The sequence below is a fragment of the Borostomias antarcticus genome (assembly GCF_949987555.1).
Source record: "Borostomias antarcticus genome assembly, chromosome: 17".
NCBI lineage: Eukaryota > Metazoa > Chordata > Actinopteri > Stomiiformes > Stomiidae > Borostomias > Borostomias antarcticus.
In genome coordinates, this window is record NC_140250.1 from 10,876,735 (window position 1) to 10,902,653 (window position 25,919).

The 25,919-nt window shown below is 42.9% G+C and overlaps 1 protein-coding gene across 6 annotated transcripts; it reads left to right on the plus strand.

Moving 5' to 3' along the window:
• Positions 1-9,092: 9,092 nt before the first annotated feature.
• On the plus strand, positions 9,093-24,114 carry elavl2 (ELAV like neuron-specific RNA binding protein 2; the record flags this gene model as incomplete). 6 transcript variants are annotated; one of them, XM_084451770.1, is made up of 7 exons in its annotated part: positions 9,093-9,179; positions 10,643-10,891; positions 17,012-17,110; positions 19,961-20,114; positions 21,132-21,357; positions 22,058-22,096; positions 23,784-24,114. In XM_084451770.1, 7 exons carry the CDS (start codon positions 9,108-9,110, stop codon positions 24,112-24,114), a joined length of 1,170 nt encoding a protein of 389 aa, XP_084307896.1. The 6 variants fall into 6 exon arrangements, with proteins under 6 accessions (XP_084307896.1, XP_084307891.1, XP_084307892.1 ...); XM_084451765.1 differs by having other exon boundaries at positions 9,108-9,179; positions 23,787-24,114; XM_084451766.1 differs by having other exon boundaries at positions 9,108-9,179; positions 10,646-10,891.
• Positions 24,115-25,919: the final 1,805 nt, after the last annotated feature.

Sequence of the window (25,919 nt, forward strand, 5' to 3'; positions counted from 1 at the left end):
CCTCCAGGGGAACAAGCTGCTCCCGTCGCACTCAAATGCCAGCACTAGGGGGAGGCTGCTAGCTGGCTGGCTGCACAGACCAAAACGCCTTTACACAGAGTTTTTGGGAGAAGCTTCTTGCCAAGCTTCCCTTCTCCAAGTGTTTATCTAATGAAATATTTGCGCCTGGCTGCAGCATCTCCGGCGGGATAATGGCCAATGTTTATGCTCGTTACTTATTATTAAAGGTGAAACTTAGAATCAGAGGTGATGAAGTAAGCTGTTCTTTCCAACGCTGTTGGGCGAGCTATGGTATCATAAGCCTCGTTTGGCACTGTAGCCCGTCTTTGCATGAGTCACAGAGACTAAGGATCTGGAGCTTTTTGGAGATTTCGAAATTGATTGCACACTTAAGCAAGGAAGTAAAATACTGGCTGAATGAATCTGTTTGTCAAGTGAGTTAGTTGAAAAGGAGTGCCATGATTACAGGGAGAGAATGATGACCTGAGGCCTGCAACCAGGGTAGGCATTTCGTCATTTTAGGGGCAAGGCCATTTGACCTTCGGTGTCACTCAATTTTTTAGGGCACAAAGGCCACATGCCAAGGCACAAAGGCCATTGAGTGAAATAAGAGGAATTGGAGCAAATACATTTTTAATTTAAAGCAGTGTGTGATCCCTTGAATGGTGTACTGAATTTTTACCACCCAAATAAGATACAATAACTGTTTTCTATGCCCAAAAAGCAACATGAATTAAAGCTGCTTCGCAGCGATGAGGCGGGGCCAGGCAATTTCCGACAAGTTTAGGAGCAATAAGCGAGAGAATAGGACAACAAGAAAGTTGACATTCCAATGTTCATTTTGTACATTCGTATCGTAAAACCTTTGTAAAACATTTTGATGCGTTGTAAGCTCGATTTTGATAATTCAACAATGGTCAATGAGTTTGTGAATTACAGTCTGAAGATCCAGTGTAGCAAGTTTGGTGTTAATTGATTGAAAAATGTTGGATGAGATATGTTTATTAATTTTTACAGGTTTTGTTTGCTTTTCTTCATAATTGAACATTAACTTCAGCAGCTGTGTACTCAGTCAGTTGCCAATCAATCGATTTAGTCATTGTAATCCTCGGCGGGGGTTGGGTAGGGTTGCCAACAGCGATGTCTCCGATTCGTGGAGCTTGTGTTGGATTATGGGTAACGTAGTTTTCTCTGTATGAAGTGTTGGTTTCAGAGGACAGAATTAAACATATTTTAAAAAATTCTATTTTTGAGATAAAATTCTAAAAAAAAATCATACTACATCTTGGATATGTGGCTAATGTTGTCACTTTTTATGAGGACGATCAGCCATTGATTTGGCGAGAATAAATAGGAACTATATACAGAACTGTTAACAGTAAAACTTTTTGATGTGCTGTGGGCTCAATTTTTCATATTTCAAAAATCTGTGAGGATCGTTTGGTAAGGACAGTCTGAAGATACAGTAGATCAATTTTGGTGTCAATTGATCTAAAAATGTGGGAGGAGATAGGTTTGATAGGTTTTACAGTTTATGAAGAAATCAGAGTGATGGACTTCAAAATTCCTGCAAGGTCAAAGCGTATGAAAGTTTTGTCTCACTTGGGCCTACATTCACGTGGTGGTTTTACAGTGATAGCACCTATGGCTGATTTGTTATGATTTTTTTAAGTTTTAAACTTTAGACTGTTGCTGTAGCGCCACCTTCAGGTTTATTGACCTACAATGCAGGTTGAGGACTTTGGGTATACTACTGGAGCTATGTGCAAATCTTGGTGATTTTTTGTCCACGGGAAGTTAGACTCCAGTGGAAGATGGAGAATAATAATAATAATCAAAATTCCTGCAAGGTCAGAGTGTATGAAAGTTTTGTCTCACTTGGGCCTACATTCACGTGGTGGTTTTACAGTGATGGCACCTATGGCTGATTTGTTATGATTTTTTAAAGTTTTAAACTTTAGACTTTTGCTGTAGCGCCACCTTCAGCTTTATTGACCTACAATGCAGGTTGAGGACTTTGGGTTTAGTACTGGAGCTATGTGCACATTTTTGTGATTTTTTGTCCACAGGAAGTTAGACTTCAGTGGAAGATGGAGAATAATAATAATAAGTAAAACATTTTAATGCATTGTAAGCTCAATTTTGATAATTCAATAATCTGGTCAATGAGTTTGTGAATGACAGTTTGAAGATCCAGTGTAGCAACTTTAGTATTAATTGATTGAAAAATGTGGGTTACAGGTTTTGTTAGCTTTTTTTTTTCATAATTGAACATTAACTTCAGCAGCTGTGTACTCAGTCAGTTGCCAATCAATCAATTTAGTCATTGTAATCCTCGGCGGGGGTTGGGTAGGGTTGCCAACAGCGATGTCTCAGATTCGTGGAGCTTGCGTTGGATTGTGGGTAATGTAGTTTTCTCTGTATGAAGTGTTGGTTTCAGAGGACAGAATTAAACATATTTTTAAAAATTCAATTTTTGAGATAAAATTCTGAAAAAAATCATACTACATCTTGGATATGTGGCCAATGTTGTCACTCTTTATGAGGATGATCAGACATTGATTTGGCGAGAATTAATAGGAACTATACAGAACTGTTAACAGTAAAACTTTTTGAAGTGCTGTGGGCTCTATTTTTCATATTTCAAAAATCTGTGAGGATCGTTTGGTAAGGACAGTCTGAAGATACAGTAGATCGATTTTGGTGTCAATTGAACAAAAAATGTGGGAGGAGATAGGTTTGATAGGTTTTACAGTTTATGAAGAAATCAGAGTGATGGACTTCAAAATTCCTGCAAGGTCAAAGCATATGAAAGTTTTGTCTCACTTGGGACTACATTCACGTGGTGGTTTTACAGTGATAGCACCTATGGCTGATTTGTTATGATTTCTTTAAGTTTTAAACTTTAGACTGTTGCTGTAGCGCCACCTTCAGGTTTTTTGACCTACAATGCAGGTTGAGGACTTTGGATATAGTACTGGAGCTATGTGCAAATTTTGGTGATTTTTTGTTCATGGGAAGTTAGACTTCAGTGGAAGGAGAATAATAATAATAATAATATAGGCAAATACAATAGGGTTCCGGCAGCTACGCTGCCTGGCCCCTAATGACATGAGAAACATACTGTAAATAGCCTACTATATTCACTTTTTTGTATCAAATGATGCCTCCATAATGTTGTCATATCAAATGATGCCTCCATAATGTTGTCATAAGTCATGCAATCTTGGGTGAATCATATGGAGCCGAGCAAGCATTATGCCCCTTCACTGGAAATGCTATGTAGCACTATAGTATAGCCAAGCCAACTGACAATCATCCGTGCACTTAGCAGGACAATCAGTTTCAGTTGATGTCTCTTTAGTCACGGCTAGGGCTGTAACGATTATTACATAATCGTCAAACCGCAATTATTTTTTCTGACCGCAATTGTTTTTTTTTGTAGATTTTTTTTTTTTTCATAAAATAAAAATCTGTTGCAGAGTTAGTATGGTAGCAACCCTAGTTCAATGGAATTCTTCAACTTGTTGGCACTTGTCCTATACGTTCATAGCAACTAATGACAAGAGACACTGTATTAAAGAAGTAAAGAAGCACTGATGCATTGTCCACTTCACAAAAAACCCTTGTTTTGGAGGACTGTTTGATCCCTCGATCAAACCCCTGATATGCTCCCTAGCCCTAGAAGCTAAAAGGAATTGGACACGCTGCCCTACGCGTGAACGCGCAAAATGTAGGGGTAGGGCCAAGGGCTAGGGCTAAGAGGGGTATTGGGATTGGGCCATAGTCTTCATTAGGACCAATGAACATGATGCAGTGTGTGGGAATAGTATAGTCTTCATTAGGACCAATGCACCTGATGAAGTGTGTGGGAATAGTATAGTCTTCATTAGGACCAATGCACCTGATGAAGTGTGTGGGGATAGTAGGCTATAGTCTTCATTAGGACCAATGCATATGATGAAGTGTGTAGGAATAGTAGGCTATAGTCTTCAATAGGACCAATGCACATGAAGTGTATGGGAATAGTATAGTCTTCATTAGGACCAATGCACCTGATGAAGTGTGTGGGAATAGTATAGTAGGAGTGGATGAGAGCTCCTATGGTGAGCAGGTTATTGTTGTTTATTGTTGTTGGAAGTAGGCCTAATGTGTGTGTTGCTAATAAAAATCTGTTATTTCAAATTTTCCGTTGCGCTCCTAAATTTCTATGTGCTCCTAGTGAAAAATCTTAGCTTAGAGCCCTGTATTGTAATAATAACAATTATATTTCTGACAATTAATCGTTAAGCAAAATTCATAATCGTTACAGCCCTAGTCATGGCATTATTCTAGAAAGGCAATATAGTGCAACGTACTGTAATTGGGGTAGCTAGCTAGCTATCAATAGCCTGTGTAATCAGATTCTGGATTCTATCTCACTATGCTAACTAGCAAGCTAGTAGGGCAACTTAGACAGGTATTAAAAATGGAAGGTTTGACTCAATAAGTCGGCTATCTACCTAGCACTAACGATGCTGGCTGTCAGTAATGTAATGATAGCTAACTGAAGCTGTGCCTGTGGAGTTGGCTAGCTAGCCATTAGGGCGGGGTTAAAAAAAAAAAAATTAATCGATTCTGAATCAAATGATTCAGAATCGATTCATGAATCCCAAAATTGATCTTTTATTTAAAGAATGAATGAATAAATTAAGGAATGAATAGTTAATTAATTAATTCAATGCATTCATTCATTTTTGGAAAGCAGTATTGATACCCAGCCCTAGTATTGATGTGTTGCATAACTTGGCAGTCATGTAATTAAGGTTACAGCAAAAAAAAAAAAATTTTAGTAACGCTAACCGAATCGATATCGAATTGAATCGTGGTAATCGATTCTGAACCTTGTGAACCTTCTTGAAATTCGAATCGATACCCAGCCCTACTAGCCATCACCCGGCACGAAGAGAGACTTTCTCTGCTCTGGAAATTTATTTTGTAGAAAAAGAATAGTTGGGCAATGGCTAGATTAGCTAAGGCATTTTTAACCGTGTCATATTAGTTATCGATATAGCTAGTCAATGGACTATATGCACAACTCCAGTACTTCCTGAAATTAGACATGCTTCTCTATTTCCTGTCCTACACTATTGGATGATATGATTAATCAGATGTGCCTGACTGCAGCACAATGATCAGGCACATCTGCATAATCATTTCATCCAATAGTGTAAGACAGGAAATAGAGAAGCATGTCTAATTTCAGGAAGTACTGGAGTTGTGCATATAGCCCATTCAGACCTTGTTTGGTTGCTTGCTCTCTCAATGAACCACAACGCAGCAGCAGTCCTTGCAGCTGGTTACGTGTTCCAGTTACACATCGCATCAAAGCCACTAGCAGGCTACAATTGTATACTACCAGTGTAACGTTTTACTTATATCTATGTAGCCTCAATTGAAGTCGTTCTGGAATATCAAGAAAACGACAGGAGACCAGACCACTGATGCTTTTAAAGCAACCTCAAGATTTAGATGGTAGCAAGGGCATTAAAGCCATGGTGGCCGCAGAGGGTACAATTATTTTGGGGGCATCACGGCCAGAGGGAGGGGCATCGATGGCCATGGCCGTCGTGTAATTCCCATCTTGCCTGCAACTTTGCGGGCCTTCACCTGTTCAGATGAGTGCAGATGGAGCTCACTTTAGTCTGGTTCATCCGCTCATCCCCTCATGCTGGGGGGGATGATGTGGAGTGCCAGGATGCCTCAGGGCAGTCGATGTTTTAGGGAGGCGATGATTGATCCATTTCTCAGACTCTTTGCTGTTTGCATACCAAACATAGTCTACAGCATATTTAAAACTATCCATAAGCTATACTTTAGTTTTAAGCTGACTGGAGATGTAGAGAAATTTAAACATGGTCTTGACTAGGCTGTATTGGGCTCCAAGATGACAAACCGAAGGGCTTGAATCAATGATAAGGTGCCTATGCCTATACCTGAGTTATAGCATTGTCCTGGGTTGAGAGACGTGTCGGTGTATTACACATAAATTAGTTCCTTTGAACCATAGCGTTATTACACACACACACACCATTGAGTACTGAGCATAATCTTGGGAGTCGCCAGCAACACACATTACATGTGACAAATCTTGAACCACCAATCTTCCTACTTTTTTTACCAGTTTTGTTTCACTTGATTTCAGTTGGATATTGTGGGGTGTGCATTGCTGGTTGTTTATGGGTCAGGGCTTTGTGACTTACCACCCCCCCACTCCCTCTTTATTTTGGTATGATCTATCTGTATATATCCATCAAGATCCATCAATATTATTAAGAAACAACCTGTTCCCGAGGGGATTTTAGAGGGGCAAGTTTTTCATGAAGCCATTTTGGTTTGTCACAGTCACAGCAAATTGTAGACCAATCCAATCACAGCCAAGAATGTCCTCCCTTTTTTATTGACCCACTGGTAAATTCAGCATGGTGAGTTTGAATTGGAGTGTAGGAGGTAGTTTATTGTGAGCCTGTCATAGTGCTTCACAAGAATAGCAGGTTAAAGTGCTCTAGTTAATCTTATTCTGACAGGGTTAACTAAACAGACACTGTGGAAATACATTGGAAGTGGAGACTGTAAACAATTGATTAAGGCATGTAATTTGCCTCCAACAATACAAAGCAAGTTGTCTTTCCATACACAGTTCAGTGTCAGACTGTTGCCAGTGGCAACATTTCTCTCTGTCTTGTGCTTTTGTACTTGCAGCAAGCCTACATGAGTGGGTTGCAGACATTCATATGTGTATTCACCTGTGATGCCCTCAATATTGAATCGTTTGAATCTCTGACAAGATCAAGAGCTCAGAAGCAGTTTGTACAAACATTAAAGTAAATAGGCATGCCTATTGATGAAGATGCAATCGGGCAGAAAATGGCTGCTAATTACAATCCTGAAAATAATAGGCCTTAACAGTCTAATTGTGTCTACAATATCTCTAGACATCTGCTACGTGTAAACTTGGTGCCCCTGCCAGCCTGGAGACATACAGTACTACTAGCCTAACTTATGATTTTACTAGCAGATGTACTTATTGTAAAGAGTTTACCTACTCTACTACCATTAGTGCTTATATTATGCTGGCCCACTTGATTACCTTGTGCATGTCGAGCATCGTGTCCTCTTCATCTGGAGAAGGCAAGGCTATGGAGGGCCAAGCGGGTCTTCATCAAATGTTCAGTGTTGTCTACCCATTTGCTGACACTTTGTTGTTTTTAACAATTTATTTTTGTTGGTGAAATGGTTAGATCGGTTAGTAGTGATATGCTGGTCTCTGATGACGTAAGGTAATTTGGACATGGATGCTGATGCTGGCAAACATTTTTGAACTGGCTAATCCTATGCAATGCTCATTAATGGCAAGGAGATTGAGGGATGTTGGTGCTAGGGATGGGACGGTTTGAAATTTTCGTATCACGGTTATAGTGACCAAAATTATCATGGTTCACGGTTTTATCATGGTATTGATAAAATATGTTGAAAAAGATCAAAATCGAAAATGATCAAAAAGGCACTAATACATGTACTGAAATAGTTTTTAACTTTTATTTAAAAAAGAATAAACAAAATTAGCAGCATTATGCATTTTTTGTTTAAGAACAGTAAGAACAATATGTAAACAAATCAGATGTGGCATTTGGAATAGGAGCAGTGCATGTTAGAAAGTCGCACCCGTCGAGGTCCATGACGGCACATCGCGTGACGCAAGATGAGAATCATCTGAAGACACAACGGGGCTACCGTTTCCCTAGCCAGTCACAAATAATTACTGTGAAACGTGCCTTCTCTTCTCTTCACATCTCAAGTGATTTTGTCTCCCGGCTGACATTTGAAGCATGTTACTAATCTGGCAAAACTGATCATAACCTGCATTGTTAGGCGGGTGTTTCGTCCGTGTCAGTGCTACAGCTAACTTGGCTAACATTGCTAGTGAAGATAAACTCACCGTTGTGCCAGCAGGGAAAGGCTAGCTAATGTATCATAAGTGAGCCAGGTTAGAGCCTAGCCTACTGGTTTCAACTAACGTTACAATGGCTAACTTAACTAGTCACATGAGAACATTTTGGTCGCAGTCGGAGTCTCGACCTTATAATGTGTTACACTGAAAGTTTCCGTTTCTAGTCTATTATTGAGACAAAAAAGTTAGACAAACAAACCTTACCTTGCATTCACTGTACAGCTGCGGATGATGGTCACGGAGGTGGCACATTAAGTTTGAGGTGTTCCCACCTTTTGCAGACACTTTCTTCTTGCATTTGCAGCACATCAGCATCCTAGTAATATCCAAAATAGGCCCAAACCTCTGATTTTGTCCTTTTTGAAGGAGGAAAAATCTCCGCTGCTGTACTTTCGGCCATGCCGCTAGTGTTGTTGTTTTCGCCTGAAGTCAAAACTCCGCCTACTCGCTGCTACCTGCTACCTGTGTGGCTTTTCCTCGGAAATTGAACAGGGATGACGGTCAGAAAGCATTTAGCATGTTTTTCAAAGTCAGACAGCATTTAGTATGATTTTTTCAGTGACGTAGTTCTGCACGGTTATCTTTTTTTTTTTTTAATGCGCAGTTATCTTGATAAATGAAAATGTAACCGGTTGTACTGTTTTCATGCGGTTCACCGTGATACCAGTAACCGTCCCATCCCTAGTTGGTGCTTTGCGTGCTGCTTGAACAATGCTAGTGAACGTGTCAGCGTAATGCCAATTGGTGGCTCTATGGCTAGCAGCAAATGGAAGAAGTGGCGGCAACCCAATGGATTTGTGCTCTCTGGTTTCAGTACATCCCTCTGTGAAGCACCCCCATTCATTCAGCTAATTGCCATTTCTCATGCTTCTTATGGCTGCCCAGACGTCTCCTGTATATCCCCCAGTCCTGTTCTTTGCTCCAGATGAATTGTGACAGTAAAACGTTGTCTTTTTGTGCCTCTGCTGGAGTGAAGTCAATGTGCATGGGCAGCCAGTGCCAACCCTCACTGCTATCCCCAACAATGACATGTGCTCACCACTGACTGTTGCTGCTGTTGATCTAACATCCAGTACTTTTCTGTGTCCACATTTGCAGACGGCAACTCCACACTAACATGGCAGTCAGACTGTGCGATGTGGCTTCTCTGCTTAGAAGTGGTTCGTGGGCAGCTGAGCCTTGGACTGGGGTCTGTGGCACTTCTTCTTGGATTCACTTGGCCAGTAGCACTCAGAGCTCAGGCCATACCAATGACTTAAGCTCCCAGTCAAGTTTGGATGCCCAAATCAAATTTACCAGAACCACATGTGTTCAAATTCGACAGCGCTTTTTCAGTTTGGTTCAAAAAGCTCTTTCCAAAATGGTGCCTTTGTCATTTTTCTGTATTGGTATGGTCTAAACCTGCATTCTACTACTTTGATGTTGACTGTGACTTTGAATGTATGCATTTTGAATACAGTCAGTGTCGTATTTTAACTTAGCCTGCACTGTATGTCCTCTGAGCACATTTAATTTAGCCTGTATAAAATTGAAGAAAAGTTTGTTTTTGAAAATGTTGGTTAGTGCTATGATAAAAATTATATATATAAAAACATATTGCTTCTGATTGGACATGTTAACAAAGGATGCCTCTTCATTACTTGCCGGGAGATGCTTCAGACTGCAGGGCATGAGCTAAGGATAGCCTACAGTAGCACTTAAAAAGCCTGTCGTGCGGTCTGTGTATTCACACGGTTGCCCAATCAGTGACAGAGTTTAATTTCTATTTTTTTGTGTTCATTACACACAGGCTATTCAACTGAATGACACCGCTGACGGTTAATTTAAATTCAATAGCTTTGCCTTTGAAAGGTATCTGCTTATGTAGCCCAACACAAATCACGTTCTGCTTTATCCAAATGTTGAAGAGCGTCGCCTTCCTTCATCCTGTAGAGGAAAGGACATCAGTCTGCCTAGCTTAGGATACAGCTGTAGTGACCGTCATGGTGGGCCTTTGGATATTACTTTAAAGGTGCAATTTAACTTTTTTTGTAACAACTCAAGTTCCCACCAATATATCAGCACTTTGCCAATAAAACACAGTTGCATCCACCAAGAGACCCTGCACAGGACTTTTGTCCAAAAAGTAGGATACAAACTAAAGTTACAGATTGCACCTTTGAGAGACAATACTCATTTTCTGGGGTTAGTCGTCTCTCCCCAGATGGTCATATTGAAGATGCCATCAAATGGAGGTCTTGATCCTGTGTTCCAGGACTGATTTAATGGTTAGTGTATCATGAGTTTGCCAGGGATAACAGCTTTCTATGTATCATAGTGGAAATCTGCCAGTAGCATAAGAACGATGTAGGCAAATAGGAGTCTTTAAATGGCAGTCACTGTAGATCTAACGAGACGACTATGCTTCCCAGTGTAACAATGTACTCAAACCTTTTAGCTTTGTTTATACTCTGAAAGACATGATTGTTTTTAAGCTGATTGAAAGAAGCATTTCTGAATTTTATCTACCACGAGAAAGAATGCAAATTTAAATCACCAAGCATTCCAGACTGTGCCGTGTGTGAAGAGCGTCCTTCTTTGACTGTCCAATTCCTGCTGCTTAATGTTTTTTTTCAGCATACAGTCCTGACTTGACTCTCTCTGTCTCTTTAGCAGGTGATCGCTGCCATGGAAACACAGCTGTCGAATGGGCCCACTTGCAACAACACAAGCAACGGTCCCTCCACAATCTCTAACAACTGCTCCTCTCCTGTGGAGTCAGGCAGCATAGAGGACAGTAAAACTAACTTGATAGTCAACTATCTGCCTCAGAACATGACCCAAGAAGAGCTGAAGAGTTTGTTTGGGAGCATTGGGGAGATCGAGTCCTGTAAACTAGTGAGAGACAAAATAACAGGTAACGTACACTGGAGCTGTTGGCTCTGTTTGTTTGAGGTGGACATTGGAGGAGCTTCCAACTCTACCGTAGGCAGTGGTGTCTCCTACTGCATTGGCGCTCAGTGCATGTTTCTCCATAGCTTAATGCCTTTGATCTCCAGTGACTGAAATATGGAACTTTTTGTGCATTTTATCCCCAGTTAAAGCTGGGGTCTTGCATTCTAATATTATACTTAAGGAGGCAAAAGAGGACTCTCAGTGGGCAAAATATTGTAATTAGATGGGATATCAAAGTGAAAAGTATTAAATTAGAAGACTTATCCAGCAGCAAACCCGATTGCCTTGTGATAATTAAGTGCTGATGTAATTGTTTAAATATGGCTGGTTTAGTTTGCACCATAGTAGGCTGGGGTGAGTCCTCTTCCACGCCATGAGTAACGAAGCCCTGCTGAGGAATGCTGACCCCGGAGGAACCAGGACTGTTGCATTGAGCCTATGTTCTTCTGTAGGGAAAATTAGGCTTCCTGATTGGCTGTGATCGTTTACAAGGTTGGAAGAGCCAATCGAGACAGCCTATATCCTTGTGTTTGACATCCTCAACTCCGTAGATTTCTGGATGTTACTGTTATATATATGAGTTTCTGTTGGCGGATCTTATCCAGGGTGGATTGATGCAGCTGGTAGAAGTGCGTTTTGACGTGGCCTTTCGCACGTGAATACGTAGGTATTGTCTGATGCTGCTGGGTTAGAGTTCACCGTTAGTCAAGGTTACCCAGACCTTCCTCCCATCTGTTCCTCATAGTCACTCCGTCAGACTCCCAGATACTTGGAAAGCAGTCACCAGAGAGAGGGGGAGCAGCGTTTCACCAGAGAGAGAGAGAGAGGGGGAGAAGCGTTTCACCAGAGAGAGAGAGGGGGAGAAGCGTTTCACCAGAGAGAGAGGGGGAGAGAAGCGTTTCACCAGAGAGAGAGAGAAGCGTTTCACCAGAGAGAAGCGTTTCACCAGAGAGAGAGATAAGCGTGTCACCAGAGAGAGAGAGGGAGAAGCGTTTCACCAGAGAGAGAGAGAAGCGTTTCACCAGAGAGAGAGAGGGGGAGGAGCGTTTCACCAGAGAGAGAGAGTGGGAGAAGCGTTTCACCAGAGAGAGAGAGAGAAGCGTTTCACCAGAGAGAGAGAGAAGCGTTTCACCAGAGAGAGAGAGGGAGAGAAGCGTTTCACCAGAGAGAGAGAGAGAGAGAAGCGTTTCACCAGAGAGAGAGAGGGGGAGAAGTGTTTCACCAGAGAGAGAGAGAGAGAGAAAGCGTTTCACCAGAGAGAGAGAGAGATGGGCGTTTCACCAGAGAGAGAGAGAAGCGTTTCACCAGAGAGAGAGAGGGAGAGAAGCGTTTCACCAGAGAGAGAGAGGGAGAGAAGCGTTTCACCAGAGAGAGAGAGGGAGAGAGAGAGAAGCGTTTCACCAGAGACAGAGAGAGAGAAGCGTTTCACCAGAGAGAGAGAGAAGCGTTTCACCAGAGAGAGAGAAGCGTTTCACCAGAGAGAGAAGCGTTTCACCAGAGAGAGAGGGGGAGGAGCGTTTCACCAGAGAGAGAGAAGCGTTTCACCAGAGAGAGAGAGAAGCGTTTCACCAGAGAGAGAGAGAAGCGTTTCACCAGAGAGAGAGAGAAGCGTTTCACCAGAGAGAGAGAGAGAAGGAGAAGCGGAGAAGCGTTTCACCAGAGAGAGAGAGAGAAGCGTTTCACCAGAGAGAGAGAAGTGTTTCACCAGAGAGAGAGAGAAGCGTTTCACCAGAGAGAGAGAGAGAGGGGGAGAAGCGTTTCACCAGAGAGAGAGAGAGAGAGAGGGAGAGGCGTTTCACCAGAGAGAGAGAGAGAGAGAGAGAAGCGTTTCACCAGAGAGAGAGAGGGAGAGAAGCGTTTCACCAGAGAGAGGGAGAAGCGTTTCACCAGAGAGAGAGAAGCGTTTCACCAGAGAGAGAAGCGTTTCACCAGAGAGAGAGAGAGAGAGAAGCGTTTCACCAGAGAAGCGTTTCACCAGAGAGAGAGAGAGAGAAGCGTTTCACCAGAGAGAGAGGGGGAGGAGCGTTTCACCAGAGAGAGAGAGAGAGGGAGAGAAGCGTTTCACCAGAGAGAGGGAGAGAAGCGTTTCACCAGAGAGAGAGGGAGAGAAGCGTTTCACCAGAGAGAGAGGGAGAAGCGTTTCACAAAAGAGAAAGAAGCGTTTCACCAGAGAGAGAGAGGGAGAGAAGCGTTTCACCAGAGAGAGAGAGGAGCGTTTCACCAGAGAGAGAGAGAAGGATTTCACCAGAGAGAGGGAGAGAGAGAGAGAGAGAAGCGTTTCACCAGAGAGAGAGAGAGAGAGAAGCGTTTCACCAGAGAGAGAGAGAGAGAGAAGCGTTTCACCAGAGAGAGAGAGAGAGAGAGAGAGAGAGAGAGAGAGAGAGAGAAGCGTTTCACCAGAGAGAGAGAAGCGTTTCACCCTGAAACGTTCACAGCATCAGGGCCTGTTGCAGAGACCCGTCCCTGTGAGACACCGGAGGACATGAGAACCAGCCCCCTGATGGCTTGTGTGCAGCCCCCTAAATTAACTTAATGTAGGCCTAGTTATTTTCTTGGTAATCACAGATCATTTATAATGATATATCTAGACCCCAGGGTACCACTCAGTCTTCATTAAATAACCACAAAAAGAGAAGAAAAAATGCACGCAACCACCTCTGGCTTTAAAATATTCATAATGTTTAATATTTAATATACAAAGCTTACGTACAGCTGACCAGCATTCAAACGAGATGCTGTCTATTTGCGTGCTTCTCTGCGCTCTTCACCTAGTAATGGTTTGTCCCAAGTCTATAAATGTAGTGTGCTCTCACAGAGTATTTTTAGCCAAGTGCATTCTTGTCCCAACTTGCCTAGTGCTGCATTGCACTGTATTGCTTTAGGGACTCCTCTCCTCTAAAACACCATGAGCCATAATTCTCTAGCAGTGAACGGCAGGGCCAGCACGACCCAGTAATGGCTGTGTTGGCTGCTTTCTGCTTGTGCCTCATTTTTGAAGGAGATGCATGAACACGGGCCTAACTGTCACACAAGGCATATGGCAGATGAATATTCCCCGCAGAGTTAGGTACATATTGGACATTTGAATGGCTTTGCATGGAAAACGGTTGTGATTTGGTCACAGCTCTTTTAATTGTCCTGTTATTCCTCATACACATTGGTTAGTTTCCATGGCTGAGAAGTGACCACGCTTGCATCTACCTTGTGAAGCTGGAACAGAGTTGACAAGTGATCTGGGCTTAGATTGTACTTGAGCATGTTTGGTGTGAACAGGAGAAGCAATGTTCAGCGCTGTCTGTTTTTGGCGAGGGAGTAGATTCAAGCTCACCAGGCTACATATTTAACAGCAGGCGAGAAAGGTCTGAATGATTAACATGCGTTTCAAACTTTTATTTGAAACCACCCTAGTGTGAAAAAGACCCTCCAATCCACTACAATCCCCCGGTTCCACATTTCTCTGCTCATCAGAACAATAGTTCACCAGGTGTAGCTTGAGATGGTGAAGGATGTTTTCATTTAGAGATTTAACAATATGAAAAATTCACATGAAGATTTTAGTGACCAAAATTATCACGGTTATCAGTATTATCATGATATTGATTGATGAAAATGTTCAAAAACGACTGATAGACGCTGAATTATTTCCAAGTTTTATATTGATAGCAGCACTATGCACTTTTTGTTTGCATAAACATGAAAATAATGCATCATCAAAATGCATTATTCGTCGTTCAAACGTCATTCACTGCTTGCATCTCAAGCTGCACCTGGTGCCTGGGACTGTTGCTAACTTTGGTTGATGCTGGACAGTATTTAAAGACAAAAAAAGTTAAACACTGCTTTAATGACATTTTCTTTGCATTAAATGTAATCAAATCTTATTATAGTTTATCATTTATACCAGTTATCGTTACATCCCTATTTCCAGGTACCGTTAATAGAATGCTGGATATAACAGGAACAGACATGTTGGATTAGTCATTTTGGGAGATATAACAATGGGCACGTGGGTTTTTACTGAGGTAAACGATGGTCATGTTCGTGGGTTATTACTGAGGTAAACGAAGGTCATGTTCGTGGGTTTTTACTGAGGTAAACGATGGTCATGTTCATGGGTTTTTACTGAGGTAAACGATGGTTGATGTTCGTGCTCTGCACTCTGCTGTGTTTCTCTCTCTGTATTAGAGTCCACACACGCTTGTGTGCTGGATGTACTGTAGAATTGCAAAAGTTAATGTTTTTGTCAGAAATGAATCGTTTATTCGCTTTTCCAGCTCCAATTACACTATCCCTGAAATTATCATACAATCAGCTACCAATAGCTGGAGATGCTAGCATTATTCGAGCAATGCTCATAGGGCTACAGTGAACACATAGGGCTGCAGTTGCCAATATCCCTGATTCTTGATGTATTCTGTGCACTTTAAAAACTGCATATCTTCATAAAAATAAAAAAACTGCAAACCACCATCACTTTACCCTCTTTTTTGATTTGACTGGTGTTGTGACTGAGTCTCCCCGCCCCCAGCCCCTGTGGTGGTGTGTTTAGCGGAAGCGAGCCCCGCCCCGGTGTGCTGGTGCCACCCTCGTGTGTTAAACAATCACCAGAGAGCTGCATCTCTCTCTCTGCTGTGACTTCTCTGCTGCAGCATCTTAGCCTTGATGTCGCTCTTCCTAGCTCGCAGACATAGACTTTTCCCCAGGCTGGGTACCATCTCCTGTTTAAACCAGCCCCATCCACCCTCGCCGCCTGGCACGTCATGGGAGCCAATTATGGCGTAGGCAGATGTTTGAGGAGGCCGGCCCCCAACTTTAACAAAGGGGATGTGGGGGGGGGGGGGGGCGACGGTCGGGCTTCCATAGGAAGACCTAATTGCTGCCTCAGATCCGGTGTTCTCTCTCAACATAGCAGAAACCACCAGGGGAGGAGGGCTCTGTTTGCCCTCCAGGCTCCAGAAGAGGAGTGTCATCTCACAAGCTCATTTCAAAGGCTCTCCACATTTCTCCTGGCTATAGCACTCCCCGAGATGCAAGGTGAATTTAAGTTTATGAACTGCTCTTCATAGCGTGTGTGGAGCCCATGTGAGCGGTGACTCATGGTGTTAACCCAGATAAGGAGACGGAACGGGAGGTGAAGCTCCACCATTAATAGCATTTGGCATGGGCAGAATCTTGTTCTTGAGAGGGAGCACTTTAGATCCACCCTTGACTCTGAATCCCTATTGAACCATGAAATCTGCACATTTGATGCTGTCAATATTAGCCCTATTATGTAGGTGTCTGTGAACTAAGTTTCAGGGGTAATTTGTGTGTGCTGCCAAAGGAATAAGAAAATGGACTTGGCCAGCCAATTTCAAGCTAATCATACGAGGTTTCTATTTCATTTTGTGTTTATTAATGAATTTTTCTGAAGTTGTTGCTTGTTGTGAACTTGACCGACAGTGAAATTGCAGAGACCAAACGGAGTGGGCGAAGGAAATTGAATTGCCAGTGTGCACATAAGGAGTGGGTGTCAATCTATTGTAGATTTCAGAGCTAAATGATGGATGGGTGGGGAAGGTACTGCAAACTTCTGCTGTGTCTGAGATGACTCACTGTGAACCGAAGTAACAGGCTACCATTGGTAATTGAAGACGTGCTGAAGGGGATGGGCCCCAGCTTGAGGGCCAAATCGGCAGCTGTTTCAAATGGGAGACTGGTTAGCCTTGCGCCTGACTTCCTGTGTTCAGCTGCAACATCCTGGGTCTTAGTGGCTGAAAACTCAGAAGACTTGATTGTGACTTGGTTGCATACTGTAGTTGGATAAGGAAGGTTGTCATTATGGCTCTAGGCATGGAGCTACATTAATCAGTCCTGTACTACTTTTTGATTTGAATAGTTTTTATTGCCAAGAAGTATTTTCTGTCCTCTTCAACATGTTAAATGTGGATTTGATCTTAACTAAATGTATGTAGCTCATGGCTGTTAACTTAATAATACTAACATTTCAGAATGCCACTCCGCTCTGGATGAAGTTTACAGTGTGAAGTCCTGACCACAGCGCAATGCCGTTCTAAGATGTGTATTTGTGGTCTTCTTGCAGGGCAGAGTCTAGGTTATGGATTTGTGAATTACGTGGACCCGAAAGATGCAGAAAAAGCCATCAACACCTTAAATGGACTGAGACTCCAGACCAAAACCATTAAGGTAAGCAGTGGTGGGCGCATTCTGTGCTTTCTGCCCATTCTACACCGATCTGTCACGTTTGCTTACGGTGGAACGGATAGCCTATTTCCCAAGGCCGTCTAAAAAATATTAGTCTCTTCTAACGTGAGCAAGGGATGAAATCGTCCCTGTGAAATCCTTCTCCATATTTAAGAACCCCAAAGTACAGAGATAATATCCTCATATTTTAACTCCATTCCTGCTAAGTCAAGTCAAACAGCTGCCAGCTGAACGGAGAGAGAAAATTGAGTCTTTTGTTAATATCTGCTGCAGCGCTGGGGCCTGGCGTTGAGCTACAGAACAGTTCCTGAGGTGGCGTGTGCAGCGGCGTGGCGCTGGGTACAGGGGCGGCGGCTCCCATTAGCATTCATCAGGCGGCGCCGGACGAGATGCGCCGGAGAAAAACTCATTTGCTTCATACAGTGCATCAGGACATTGTGAGCGGCGGGCTCTGATTTATTGGATGTGATTTTCCACGGGGGCCGTCATGCCGAGAAGCAGAGAGAGCAAGCGAGAGGGAGAAAATGGCTGCATGGAAAGCCGCATTCAAACAATAATGAATGGATTTTCAATGGCACCAAATTGTGTACTGCAACCTTGATTACCGTAAATATATATTGAGGATGGGGGAGAGATGTGGCATGTGGTTGCTACCATTGTATTTGGGTGATTGGAACACTGAGGTATATTTCACCCCTCTTGCCCCCGCCCCCTCAGCCTGTAGTCAGAACCTGGAAGTTGAACACCAGTGGGGTTTTTTCCTCTTTTTTTTTTTTTTTTTTCTTTTTCATCACACATCATCTAAATCCTCCAGCTGCTCTGTCAGAAGTGCAAATAAACCCCGGTGAGCTGTTGGAATATACTTTGCAAGTATTAGCATCAAATGAAGTGTGAAGGTGAGACTGGGGGAGGAGGCGGAGGGGGGAGCTGGGGAAGGGAGTTAGCTTTCACCTTCACCTTGCCTGCGTCCGCCCCCCCCCCCTCCTCCGGGGTGGGGCGAGAGCCAGCGGGGGTCGCATCGATCGGTGTGGGGGGGGGGGGATCCTATTTGGAGGTTTAATTAAAGGGAGTGAATTTTATTGATACGATCCATCGGGCGAGATTGCGGCGCGGCCTTGGCGGAGGACCATTTAGCGGGCCTGACACTGTAATTAAATCGGACCGGGCTGTTCCCTCCAGATAATAGACGGTCCTGTCAGACACACAGACCTGCAGCCACACAGACGCAGGTTCAGCCTCCACACTGTCCACACACACACACACACACACACTAGGCCCATCTAGATAACACAAAAGCTACACACACACACACACACACACACACACACACACACACACTAGGCCCATCTAGATAACACAAACACTACACACACACACTAGGCCCATCTAGATAACACAAACACTACACACACACACACTAGGCCCATCTAGATAACACAAACACTACACACACACTAGGCCCATCTAGATCTCACAAACACTACACACACACACTAGGCCCATCTAGATCTCACAAACACTACACACACACACTAGGCCCATCTGTAGGCTACACAAACACTACACACACTAGGCCCATCTATAGGCCACACAAACACACTACACACACTAGCCCCATATATAGTCTACATAAACACTACACAAACATAAAGCCCATCTATAGGCTACACAAACACTAGGCCTCATATAGGCTACACACACTAGGCCCATCAGTAGACTATACAGTCTCTACACCTTAGGTCCATCTAGTCTACACATTCTACACACAGTAAGCCCATCTACAGGCTACACACTACATATAGTACAGCCATCTACAGGCTACACACACTACATATAGTACAGCCATCTACAGGCTGTGTGTGTGTGCCCGTGTGTGTGCACGTGTCCTTGCGTGCGTGTGGGAGAGAGTGAGAAAATGCACACAGAAGAATGATTGTGTGCTGAGGAAAATGAATTGATATGACTGCTCATGGGTGTAATGATGTATTGATCAGCAGCACCTGCTAGATGACTATCTGGTCCCCCTCTGATTTCTATTACTTTGCTGTGTTTATGGACAAATGTTGATTTATGACTAGGCTGGAGACATTAGTTAGGCCTATTGCCGGAGAGGCAGAACCCACCCTTCTAAATCTGATGGCTCAAAGAAAACCAATGGACACATTAGTCAACACGTAGGCTTGGTCATCTCAGCCCATTCAGTCCTGTACAGTATTTATGGTTCCCACTCCGTTGCTTTTAATAGGACATCGAGATCCCTTCACCACTGCGGAGCACTTCACCACTGTTCTGTTCAATCTGAAGATAAACTGATCCTCCACCCCCCAAAATCCATTCAAACGCCTGTCATGCCAAAAAAAGAATTTTCACCACTAAAAGTTTAATTTAAAACCCGTCCTTTCTGAGCGACTGCCCTAGAAAAGAGAAGCTAAAGCCCGAGATGTGAGACGTGTAGGCCCGGCTATGTTTGTTGTTTTCCTTGATGCAGAAACACTTAACGTGTGTCCCACTCTGGCTGTGCTCTCTCCCAGCTGTTCAGACATGGCCTTGCGTTTGCAGAATGAATATGCATTTCTTCAGCTCTCCCCATTATTGTGGCAAACGTATTTTACTGCATCTATTAATGCGCCTGCGGGACTACAGTGTATATCAGCAGTCTGCTGCTAGGGCAAGCCAGCACCAGGGGTTTTGTCTTTTAAAATGTATAGGTATTAATTTGCTTGAGAGAGACTGGCTTCACAGGTATTTTCTGTGGTGGCACATGTGATCATATTGTGTGTTTGTGTGTGTGAAGAGGAAGGCTTACGTTCCTTTTCATTGACTCCCTGTTAGGTGTCCTACGCTCGTCCAAGCTCAGCCTCCATCAGAGATGCAAATTTGTACGTCAGTGGCTTGCCAAAAACCATGACTCAGAAGGAGCTGGAGCAGCTCTTCTCTCAGTACGGACGCATCATTACCTCGCGCATTCTGGTGGACCAGGTGACCGGTGAGTAGGAGGTGATGGAGACCCCTCCCCCACTTTGGTTGTTCTCTGTCTGTCTGCAGTGCACCCCCCAGACTGTCATTCTGACAGAACGCCCCAGCCAGCCCAGAGGAATACATCAGAGCAGAGGTGCAGTATGTGGTCCCCCAAAATGCAATTTTCCACCGGAGCCGTTCATAAATATGCATAGATGAATAGAATATGAAATGACTGTGGAACAGCGAGACTCTGCGCCTGGCGGTAATCCCCCCCCTGCCCCCCATCCTCCTTCCCTCTCTGCTTCCCTCTCTCCTGGCCTCAGGCCCCAAGGTGTACCTGTAACGTTGTATTCCTGGCAAGAAATCAAATACATTTACAACAGTTATAATCTCCTATTTCCCAACTGCCACGTGAAAATGGAATCCTTATGAAATACTAATAAACAGAATCTCTTCTCCTCACGAGCCCATTCCCCCTGCTCTGCTGTAGAATTGTACAATATTCTCCCACGGCAAGGATCAGAGGCAAGGCCTCCCTCCGTCTGTCATGTTGCCAGGGCCATTTTGGGTTGGTGTTCTTTAATTTAAGAAAGTGATTGCAGAGCATGTGTGTTCTACCACTTACTGTAACTCATATACCCTCTGGGTTTGTCAAGAGCCAGTCATTTATGTTTCCCTCATCTGCAAATATCTTCAATCCTGTATCTTATTGCCTACATGGATATCATAGCCTCATGGGGCGCTGGCTGCTCTGATCTGGTAGGGACTACTTGCAATTAACTAACAAACAGTCTCCATCTTTGAGAAATGACCCAGTTTGACCAAAATGTTATTTATATTTGTAATTTTGTCATGGATGAGCTCTCAAATACCAGATGAAGTATATTGAAATGTTGAGTCACAGTGGACGGATGAATGAGCAGACCTGCTTTGCACTCATCTAAACACAGGCTATGACGTTTCCCCAGGAGTCACATCTAAACACAGGCTATGACGTTTCCCCAGGAGTCACATCTAAACACAGGCTATGACGTTTCCCCAGGAGTCTCCAGAGGGGTGGGCTTCATTCGCTTCGACCGGCGAATCGAAGCTGAGGAGGCCATCAAGGGCCTGAACGGGCAGAAGCCGCCAGGCGCCACCGAGCCCATCACGGTGAAGTTCGCCAACAACCCCAGCCAGAAGACCAGCCAGGCCCTGCTGTCCCAGCTGTACCAGTCTCCCAATCGAAGGTACCCAGGACCCCTCGCACAGCAGGCACAGCGCTTCAGGTAACAGGGACTTACATTCTGATTAGAGCCCAGTAAAAACGCTACATGGAATCTATTGATCCTCCCTGGATATTGGTATTAGCATTTAAATTGTCTCTGGAGATTATCAATATCCTGGCCAGAATTGTTCCAAGTAATTTCCATATTAAAATGTAGACCTCGCTGTGTCCCCCCTGTTCATAACTGCCCTCTTAAGAAGCTGTGAATGTGGAATGTTTGAGTATTTTGGTTGAACATTTTGCTGTGAAATTGGTAAATTTGATGAATTTAAAACCCTATAAAAAAGCATATTTGATTATTTTCACCCACCCCATTTCATATGAACCCAAGGGATCACTCATTTAATTACAGGATAGTAAATTACAATTAATCCTAGACCATAGTCAGTGGATTAGGGTTCAGAATGTGTTTGACAACACGAGGGCATAGAGCTCATTGGGGGGTTGTTTAGAAACTATTTTCTGTGTTGTCTGTTAGTGATACGTGTCTTCCTCCTCTCGAGCGTATGCTCTGACAAAAGTCAATGTCCTCAGGAAAGAATTTCCTGCGGACAAGCTGTGTTGAAATTCCACTAAATGTAGTTGGTCTGTGCATTCCCATCGTTTAGGTCTTTAGCATATTCTATGCAAATGTATCCATCAACCGCATCCATGTAACTCAAGCACTGTACGTCAACTAACACATCTTGTTTGATTTCTAGGTTGGACAATCTGCTAAACATGGCCTACGGAGTCAAAAGGTAATTGATATTTTATTTGACCAGTGAGATTTAATTCTGGATTCCTTGGTCTGTCTGAAATGACCCAACTCATAGTCTCCTGAGATGTTCCAGGCTGAGCAGTAGGGAATTCATGGAACACACATTGCGTCTTCTTCCCATCTTAGATATTGTTTAATTTTTATTATATTTTTCCCCATGACTCCGTCTGGTTGGCCATGTGTGTGGACTCCAGGGCTGGTTTGTGTGTGTGTGTGTGTGCGTGTGTGCGAGGTTCCGAGGTGAGTGCTGTTCTTGGCTCTGAGGCTGATTCAGCCAGTCCGGAGAAAGGCCGGTGATGGGTCACATGTCACAGATTGAGCGCCTACCTGCTCCTATCATCTTGGGCATGCTCTCGGCATCCGTCTCTGACTCCTCCCCCTGCGCTGGACTCCTCTCTGGCTGCTGACATCTTCAGCCACTCTGCGTCCCCCCACGACTTTCGTTCCACCCCCACTCCCACCACCTTCGTTCCATCCAACTTGTGGAGTTAATGCAATTTAGTGAGGAAATACGTGTGATGAAAAGACCCGACTCATTCATGTGCCTATCCTTTTGAGTCCAAAGCTTTTAGTCAGTAATTCATTGCACTTCATTGCATTCCTGCTATTCACCTTGATCTATTATTAAGTGTCCTGTCCTCTTTCAAACAATGAGTTTGAAGTCATCAGCTACCTCAGGAATCTCCAGAATGGCAGTTTTGTTTGAGCTCAATTTCATAGAATTCCTCCCTGAAGCCCGATTGAAGTTCAGTCCTTAAGAGCTCAAAGGCCCATCACTTGGCGATGGTAGTGTGGTTCCTCCCCCCTCCCCGTCTGCATGCTCGGTGGCTGGTGTCTTGGTTGCCAAATCTCTCTCCGGCTCCTTGATGCTGGGAGCACACCTGTCATGGTGCATGTTCCCCGAGAGGACAACTGGAGCAGTTAATCTCATCTGACACCTGCTGAAATAATTCATGCCCTCCCATGCACTTTGGGTTTTTGTTTCTTCGAACTGCAAAGACACATTTACGTATGTGGGAGTGGGATTTTGGGCAACTTTATTCTAGTCTTTTGACTAAATATAAAATGTAATCTTGTGTGATATCCCTTTTTGTTAGTGTTTTCTAGGAAACCCTTCACAGCCTACTTTTAGAAGTGGGCCATTCATGCCATTTTCCCTAAGGAGCTGAGAATGAGACATTTTGTATTTGGCACACATTTGTCTCAACAGTTAACTGTCATTGCCAATGGTCATAGGGCCTTACTATATAGTAAAATAACTGAACTAAAATAAACTAAAGTTACCCCATGATATGAGAAGTCAAGTTTTAAATTGGGTATTTTTAATGAACAACGCCAACTAATAGCCCTTTGTTCTGGGTTAATACTGGATGTTTAAATCAGTCTTGCTGTGTAACACAAATGAAGAACTAAATCTATGAGCCCCTTCTGACTGTGCTGAGGTGGTCATTGTAAACACAACTAGACATAAGATGTACTGAAACGAGAGGCTTACAAATGTAGCTTTGGAGCAATGTAAACATTTCCTGAACATGAAGTAGGTTATTTTTCACATGGATGCCTGTAGTACCCCTTGTCAGATTCCATTTGGGCCTTATGAGTGATAACTTTTATCTTCAGTAATAGTTTGCTGTATGTTGACCTGTGCTTGTCTGTGTGTTGTGCAGCAGGTTCTCCCCCATGGCCATCGACGGGGTGACCAGCCTGGCTGGTATCAACATCCCAGGTCACGCTGGGACCGGCTGGTGCATCTTTGTGTACAACCTGGCTCCAGACGCAGATGAGAGTATCCTCTGGCAGATGTTTGGGCCGTTTGGTGCTGTCACAAACGTCAAGGTCATCCGCGACTTCAACACAAACAAGTGCAAAGGGTTCGGATTTGTCACCATGACTAACTACGACGAAGCAGCCATGGCCATCGCCAGCTTGAATGGATACCGCCTTGGGGACCGAGTTCTGCAAGTCTCGTTCAAAACCAACAAAACGCACAAAGCCTAATACCCACTCAGATTGTTTCTAGAAAACTCTACAGAAAATGGAAAAACATGAAAAGGAAATCTATCGACCGTAAACTTTCTACATTAGTAAAAACATCTTTGTAAATCACTGTTACGAAGGGAAACTATATTTAGCGTCCAACAATGTGATTTTCTTTGTTCCTTTTTTTTTTTTCCTTCATTGCTAGGCATTGAAACTTCTTACTCTACTTTGTTCAACCAGAAAAAATACTGCAGGTTTTGGCGCCTGTAATGTTGCATTCTCTTGCTGTCTTTACAGATGGACCTTTTCAAATGTTACTGAGATATTTTTGTCGTTTTGTTGCACATCTGCTTTGGGACAGTCTTGTAAGGCTTTGTGTAGTGATTTACTTTGTATTTTTCTGTGTCCTGATTTGCCTTAGGTGCGTTTGCGTCTTAAGTGGTTTTAACAAAGTATTTATTTTGAATTATTTGCAGTTTCATTCGATTTTGTAAGTGTTTTGTTTATCGTAGTAATATCCGTTGGTTATTGGTTGGCTGCATAATGTTGCTTATTGTAAAATTAATGGAGAAAAAGACAAAAAAATTCTTAAAGCAGTACCTTGCCAAAGAGCTAAGAACCTCTTTGATGTGGGTTTAAAAAGCATCTATTTTTATAAAAAGAAAAATTTGGAGAAACTTTTTACTGGACCTGGAACAAATATTTTGACTTGGATACTTTGAGAAATATCTTCATATGACACCTTGTGAGCTTTTGAACTTTACCAGAAAGTTTGCAGTGGTTGAAATTTCTGGAGAGATTTATGATGTAAAAGATACCTTTTGAGATCTTTGTATTATCTTTAGATTCTAGAATCAATGGCAGTGCTGGTTTCATTTGTAAAATCATCTGTGGGTTGTCTTACCATCCCGGTTGTTATATGACTAGCAACTCGCATTCAGATTTGATTTGGAAACACAGACAGAAAAATACAAAGGTTTATTCGCAAAAGTGCATGCAAAATTATAACGTGGAAATATCTTAAAAGGTAAAAGGGGGGATAAAAATCAGTTCTTCCTAAAGGATTCCCTTCAGACCGAGCTCATGGTGTTTTGTGGTGTACTTGTACTATATCATTAAAGACTAGTTTTGTCTTTATCAAACCAATAAGGGTTTTACCTGCTTTGTATGAGAGGAAGGAGGAGACGCTGACGAAGGCAGCAGCCATGAAACGTAGTTTGAATGAAGAAAGTGAAGGATTACTTCTGAGCTTAGAGCTATGTAAATAAGTCCTTTTTTATGTTGAGTATTTGGCTTAAAACTTATTTTGGTTCTTTTTGGACTTTATTGCAAAGTGTTTTTCTTTTTTTTTTAAGAGTGCGTACAGTATAATTTTCATTTTTGATATTGCCTTTTGTTTCAGTTCTGCTCTGAAAGTTGACATGTGTTGTCCTATGGACTAGCATTACAGTGCATCAGATTTGTTGGTTGTTTGGTCTGTAGATAGTCTAGCTTCCGCTGTTAACAAAATATAGACTTTTTTGTTGTTTTTGTTTTATATATAAACATTATAGATATATATATTTATGTGGTAAAGAATGGATATAAACCACAGTTTTGAACTATTTGATTACCTTTTTTTCATATTCATATATACGTAATGCATATAACCTGTCTTAAAAATCGTAAAAGGTGTATATTGCTTAATTCACTTTGGGGAAGAACAATGAAGCAGTTCCATGACCATAGCAAAAAGGGGTTGCAAGAGATTGCTGAACAATGTCTTGCTGATCTCGGAACAAATGGAGGCTGGTCAAGCCTTAGATGCACTGAACACTGCACCT